We start from the raw sequence: 6,474 nt of genomic DNA, 5'->3' as shown, positions 1-6,474 counted from the left end.
GGGCAGGGTGGGAGGAAGGAAAGGTGATGCTTATCTCCTGGACTCTAGAGCTGTGCGAAAGTAGAGGCTATAGCTCAAACCTGCATGGGCCAAAGGGTGAGCTCAGAGCTCAAAGCACATGTGAGGCTCCAGCCAGAGCTGTGCTGACATGCCAGTACTGACATGCGTCACACAACTGAAGGGGCTGTGACCTTGGATCCAACCCTGAGTTTAAGCAATATGCAAAAACTTAGGAGAGTTCTTGTTATGCAAATTATGCACTTATCTAGAGATGTAAGATGTATTCTGACATGGAGAAAGGAAACCTCTCTCATTATTTCACTACAAAACAAGCACAAAAGGGCCTGTTTTTGCCATGCTTACCCTTATCCGTACTGCCATTTGAGAGCTGAACGATAGCGCTCGAAGTGGGTAAGAGTAGAAGATTCTGGCTTTAGAGGTACAGCAACAGAAACAGAAGACTAAACATAAACAATATTGAATGGGAACTGAATCCAAAAATACAGCGAAAGGAGTCCTTAGAGGAAGCATTTGGGACACATTGAAGAGTTGAAAGCATTTCTCCCATGTAATCTTCAAACCCCAGCATTGTGACAGTCCACATAAACCACAGGGAAAAATTGAGTTCCCGACAAAAAGGAATGGAAACATCAGTATCCAATCCTAGACGATGTTGAAGCAATCCTGTCAAGTGCCAAGAGCATTCAGCTGTCATCTTGCATATAAAGGATCCTGGATTTAAAGATGCCCAGCACTGCTCTGAGCTATCTAGTCCCAGGCCTTTGGTGATCAGGTCTTTTGTAAATCCCCATGCAGTACCTGATCCTGGAGGATGCTGAGCAACTCATAAGGTGCTGGGAGCACAGGGAAGATGGCAACACTCTGAAGAGGTACAGGCTAGGGGACTAGAGTCATTTTTAATAGCTGCATTTTTAATAATAATAATTATCCTAAATAGTCAGTATCTGCAGTTTATATCAGCACCCTGCTTACTTCTGTACCAAGCTGTAAAACAAGCTGCCTCTGTGCAAATTAGAGCCTGTGCAGAAGCAAGCAAGATGCATATACAGCACCTGTATCGCTAGCCCAAGCGCACAGACAGCTGGAGTGTGCGAGGGAGGATGCAGCAAAAACACACCCATGGAGCCTCTGACTGCTCCTGCTCAAGTCCTTCAAAAACAGATGCATGGTTGTCACAGGTACACATGCTACGAGCGACCATGGCTGAAACAAAGCGTCCTGGCAAGGCTTTAACTGGATTCTCTCCCCGCTCCCGAAGCGGAAAAATAGTCAGACTTTTCCACAGCTTCTGCCTGGAACTTGCACACACATGTGCACACAACCTACGTCCAGAGCTGGAATCTACAGGTAGAAGCACCGTGACCCCACACTTGAAGCTGGGTGTACATGCACACCTGTGCCCACACTTGGAATCGGCACATATGCACACACACTCAACCTGCCGTCACATCTAGTATCTGTCTGTACATACACGCACAACCTGTGCCCGCACCCGGAATCGATGTGGCCACGCGCACACAACCTGTGCCCACACTTGGAATCGGCACGCACGCACACACACTCAACCTGCGGTCACATCTGGCACCTGTGTGTACATACACGCACCACCTGTGCCCACACCTGGAATCGGTGTGGACATGCAGCCCGCGCCTGGAAGCGGGCGCACACGCGGACGCAGGGCCGAGCTGTGCCCACACCTGGCACCCGCCGGCGGCGGCGTTGGGCCCGGCCGCGACCCCCGCGCAGGCTGCGCGGCCGGGGCCGGGGCCGGGGCCGGGGCCGGACGGACGCGGCGGGCGCCCAATGCGCTCCGGCGCGGCCTCCCCGAAGGGAGGGCAGAGCGCGGCCAATGAGGCAGCGCCCGGAGCGGGACTTCCTCCGGGGACCCGCCGCAGCGCCGCGCCGCGCCGACACGTCAGTGGGGCGTGAGGCGGCGGGGAAGTTTCCTTTGTTTCGCTGTCAGGGGCTCCTTCCCCGCCTCCTGCCGAGCAGCGCGGCCAGGCGCCGCCCCGGCCCCGGCCCCGGCCCCGGGGCGCGGCGCGGCATGTTGCCGGGGCCGCCCGGCGGCGGGTCGCGCGGGCTGCAGCGCTGCCCCGTGCCGCCGCCTCCTCCGGCAGCTGCTGCCCGCCGCTGAGCCGCGCCGCGCCGCGCCGCGGGGGACGCTCGCCGCCGGCCCGGCGGGGGACTATGGGCAACGGGATGTGCTCGCGAAAGCAGAAGCGGGTTTTCCAGAGCCTGCTGCTGCTGAGCGTGGTGTTCGGCTTCATCTACGGGGCGATGCTGTACTACGAGCTGCAGAGCCAGCTGCGCCGGGCCGAGGCGATGGCGCTCAAGTACCAGCAGCACCAGGAGTCGCTCTCAGCCCAGCTGCAAGGTAACGCGGCTCCCTGCCCCCCCGCCACGAGTCTCTCGCCACCCCCGCATGCATCTGCCCCGCAGCTGCCGCTCCGCCCTGCCCTGCCCTGCCCCCACGTGTAGGAGAAATGCGCCCCTCGAAGGCCACTGACTTGAATGTGGCCAGGATTTGCCCCCTCCACAGGGCCCTCTTATTGCGGAAGGATCACAGGGCACCTTGCAGCCTCCAGCTGCAAAGGCGAACTCGCTGCATCCCCCTTTCTTACTCCCCTGGCCCCGCAAAAGCCAGCGGCTGCGTTTTGACTTTTGTCTCGGCTTTGCGATGATATCCCGTTGTGGGAAGGGATGGCTGTGGTTCCTGGGCACCAGCCTGAAAGTTAGGGCTCTCTTGCTACGCCAGGTGAGGAACAGTTCAGATCCTCTTTCCTGAGCTACTTGAAGAACAGAGAAGATCAGGCTCTGTTCCTGGCTTTGAAGATTTTGGCGCAAAGCAGTTGCCTAAACGTGGCTGCTCATCACCAGGCACTTCCAATTTTAGGGTGCTGGAAGTGGAGATTATTTTGCTCTGGTAACTGATCGCTGTCAGTTCCCAAGGACGTCTGCATGCAAAAACGTCAGAATTGTATATGAGCCATCAGTACTGTGTAAAGTGCAAAACTTTTTAAGTTCCTCTGGAAATCTGGTCTCAGCTGCCTGAAATCAGGCGCACACAAATCAGTGCCGGCTTTTGAAAGCTTTGGCCTTAATATGTATAGTTTCTGTTCAAAGTGTTTGAGGTGGTCACAGATGAATATTGAACATGTGATGCATTTAACTGGCCTGGAACTTTACACGCTGCACCGACGTTACATGCTGCACCAACTGTACAAACAGCAGTAGGATGAATACTATTGATTTGATCCTGCAACCTTTACATGTGGACAGCAGGATTGGGTCAAAGGTTTTTAATTTCTTATTGGAATTTGTTATTGCACAGATTTAGTAGGCGCCAGGTCCATGGTTACTTAGTTTCAGCATCTCCAGTTCAGACAGAATAATGCTATGGAACACCTTGGCGGTGGCATCGCTGTAGTGACCGAGGGGGCATGAAGGGGAGAGATGTGACTGATAGCTGAAGGGCTACTGTAGCTGGTCTGCATATTTGCCAAGACTACTTGAAGAGGAAATAGAGAAAACCAGAACATCCTGTTCTTTGGGCAAGTTAAACTTCAACAGGTTTCTATTACTTTCACTGACCTAGGGGATAGCCAAGTAACTCTACCGGTGGCATTCATTCTACAGATTGAAACTTTACCAAGATCAAGAAGAGGGGATAAAATGGCTCCCCACATTGGGGCTATGTTATAATTAAACTATTCACTTTATAAACTTTATGGGTTAGTGACTATTTTCCCATGAAAATAAATGCATTAAAAAACAGGAGGGAAACAATCGGTACAAAGACCTGAAAAAACATGTCTTGTGCTACATTACCTATCATGTTCCTCTTACCGTTTTAAATTAATTGTTGAACAACTAATAAGGTTTCCCCCAAAGTTAATGTATTTTAATAATACATGCTTAAAAAGGAGAGCGTGAGCCTCTTGGGCATATCAAGCATGCGTAAAAGATTTTTCTATCAAAAGATGCCCTACAGGTAAACTTTTATAGTAAAGATAAATATATGTCCCTTCATCAGGAGAAATGAAGAGACACCGGTTTTACAGAAATGACGTTCTTGAATACATTTTACTCTTGCTTTCTGTAATTTCTGGGAGGTAGGCTCAGAGCCTCAAATGTATTGAGCCAGGGAGGAGGCTAGAAAGAAATACTATCTCCCATGCATTTTCCATCCTGTGTGCACCTAACGGCACATTGATGCTGAATTTGAACAGCCGTGTACCTTGTATAGTCATTTCCACTAATGCAAAGTACCTTTACTAAAGGTAAAGCATTATCCTTGGCGTAAGTGCAGGAAGAATTCTGATTTTAGCATTTTGTATTTGATATTTTTATTTTATATGCAATATTTTATAACAAATTAGCACAGAAATAGATGGATCAAATTTTATACATTTTCATACATCTTCAGTTTCCCTGTGCTGTGTGTGTGTGTCTTGCACAGCAGCAGGGAAAGTTAACAACTTTTGTAAAGACATACAGCTTCTAAAACAACACAAACAAAAGCATTGGCTGAGAAAATCCAGACAGGTGCAAGATCTGACTGTACTTTGAACTCTTATTTTCAAGTGACCTGGATTTTAAATTGGCCGTGTCCCTCTCAAAACTCTAAAACGTTTACTTTTCAGGGCTTCATTTGATTTGGATATCTTTTGAATGTAAAGAACCCAGATTATTTTTGTTTGACCACTAATGGCTTAAATCTAGAAATAAAATAAGAAACAGATTGTGTAGCCATAGGCAAACCTCACTGTAGAGAAAGTCAGACTGTTTATGGAGACATTGTTGGCTTTGAACATTTAATTCACTACTTTATTCTTGTGCGAACTGGGGAGTCTATTCTTGTTGCTGTTCTGACAAAAATCTATAATTAGTTGGTCATACTATGTGCATGTCTCATTTTATATAATCAGTTGTTCTCTTGTAATGTGGATACTTGCAGAACAGTAAGTTTGGAAATGGGAGCATGCTAGGGCAATGTACTCAAATACATTAAATGGTAACCGTTAGGGGTGCACTGATATTTTTTTGGGCTGATACAGATGGCTGATTTTTAACAAGCCATATTGACCAATAATGATCCGATTGCTGATATGCAACCCGGCAGCGCAGAGAGTAGCATCTGGCTGGTAAGCCTGTGTGGGGGAAGGGGCGAGGGAGGAGGGAAGGGGTGGGGGTGCATTTTGAAGCCCCCAAGGTGAAGGAGGGAGTGAGGCTGGGGCAGGCACTGCACAGCCAGGATGGAGTGCGGGATGGAGTTGTATGGTGAGCAGCTTGTCCAGGGGGTGTGCGGGGGAGGGGGGGTGGATCCTGTTGCTATGCACACCCCAGGAGGGCATGGGGGGGCATGTGCCCCCAGATCTATTTGCAGGGTGAGGGCAGATTGCTGCTGCAGGGTGTGGCTGGGGTGGTACTGAGTTCTTCCTGGCAGGGGCCTGGGTTGGGGCTGCGTTCAGGGCAGCAGCGGCAGTGCTGGGAGGGGGACTACGGGGAGAAGGCTGCAGCCACCCCAAAGTTCACTGTAGTGCTCCGCACCCCCCCAGTGCAACTGCACACCCTGAGCACAGCCTGTCCCAAGCCCTACTGGGAAGAGCAGTGCTGCCCTGGCTCCAGCCCGCAGTGACAAACTGTGCTTGCCCCATGTGCGGTTCCAGGGGCACATGCCCCCCATGCCCTCTTAGGGTGCGTGCACCAGTGGGAGCCGTGCTCCAAAACTCTATAAAATTCCTTCTCTCCTGATTGAGCTCAGAAAGAAGCAGCATGTCCTCTCTTTGGCCAACAGATTGCAGTTTTTGGAAGTCTGAGCCTTTTAAATCTTTTTTTAAGGTCTCTGACTTTTCTTCTAAATTCAACCCCAGTTCACCTGAGTAAACTTCCCTGGAGTGAAACAGAACTACACTAGAGCTGAATTAATAGACCTGATCTAATCTATCCAATTCCTGGCTCTGAGGCAAAAAATAAGTTTATAGTATAGCCCCTAATGTGATGTTTGTGGCTTTTTCTCTTCATTGGGTTTTCATGTAATTAAATTAGAAGAATTTCCACTCTTTCCCCAAGAAGAGAAGGGCAAGGAGAAAGGGGTAGAATTAGTAGGAAGTTGACTCTACCATTGTGAACAGAATCCTCTATTTTGGAGGGGATGGGAGCTCCGCTTCCGAGTCTACAGACTCTGCTTGCATTGGGATAGGTTTTGCAGCTCTTGCAAACCAGGGAATTGGGAACCCTGAAGAGAATAAGTCTAAGTCGCATCTTCTGGATTTTACCTCGCAGTATATTTCTGTTGGACATTAGAAGCAGTAGAGCTGCCTTTGTAACCATGATACGATTACTGGAGTGAAAGCATAGAGATGACAGGTGCCTGCTTATAAATTTGTTCCAAGCCGGCTTAAAAATCTATTATATCAATAGATCCCTGTACACAGTTTTCAGTAGTTGCTT

At 49.6% G+C, this 6,474-nt stretch overlaps 1 protein-coding gene across 1 annotated transcript in view; it reads left to right on the top strand.

Annotated features, from left to right (window-relative positions):
• Positions 1 to 1,973: 1,973 nt before the first annotated feature.
• The window catches only part of GOLIM4 (golgi integral membrane protein 4), a 50,323-nt gene continuing 45,822 nt past the window's right edge, over positions 1,974 to 6,474 (top strand). The window contains exon 1 of the mRNA XM_090052674.1: positions 1,974 to 2,395. Within this exon, the coding sequence (XP_089908800.1) occupies positions 2,209 to 2,395 (187 nt within the window). The 5' untranslated portion in view covers positions 1,974 to 2,208. The remainder of the gene's footprint in view (positions 2,396 to 6,474) is intronic.

The sequence above is a fragment of the Crocodylus siamensis genome, chromosome 6 (genome assembly GCF_052110815.1).
Source record: "Crocodylus siamensis isolate JL-2025a chromosome 6, ASM5211081v1, whole genome shotgun sequence".
Classification (NCBI taxonomy): domain Eukaryota; kingdom Metazoa; phylum Chordata; order Crocodylia; family Crocodylidae; genus Crocodylus; species Crocodylus siamensis.
The sequence above is the reverse complement of the archived record's forward strand: the minus strand, read 5'-3'. Positions and strand labels throughout refer to the sequence as shown.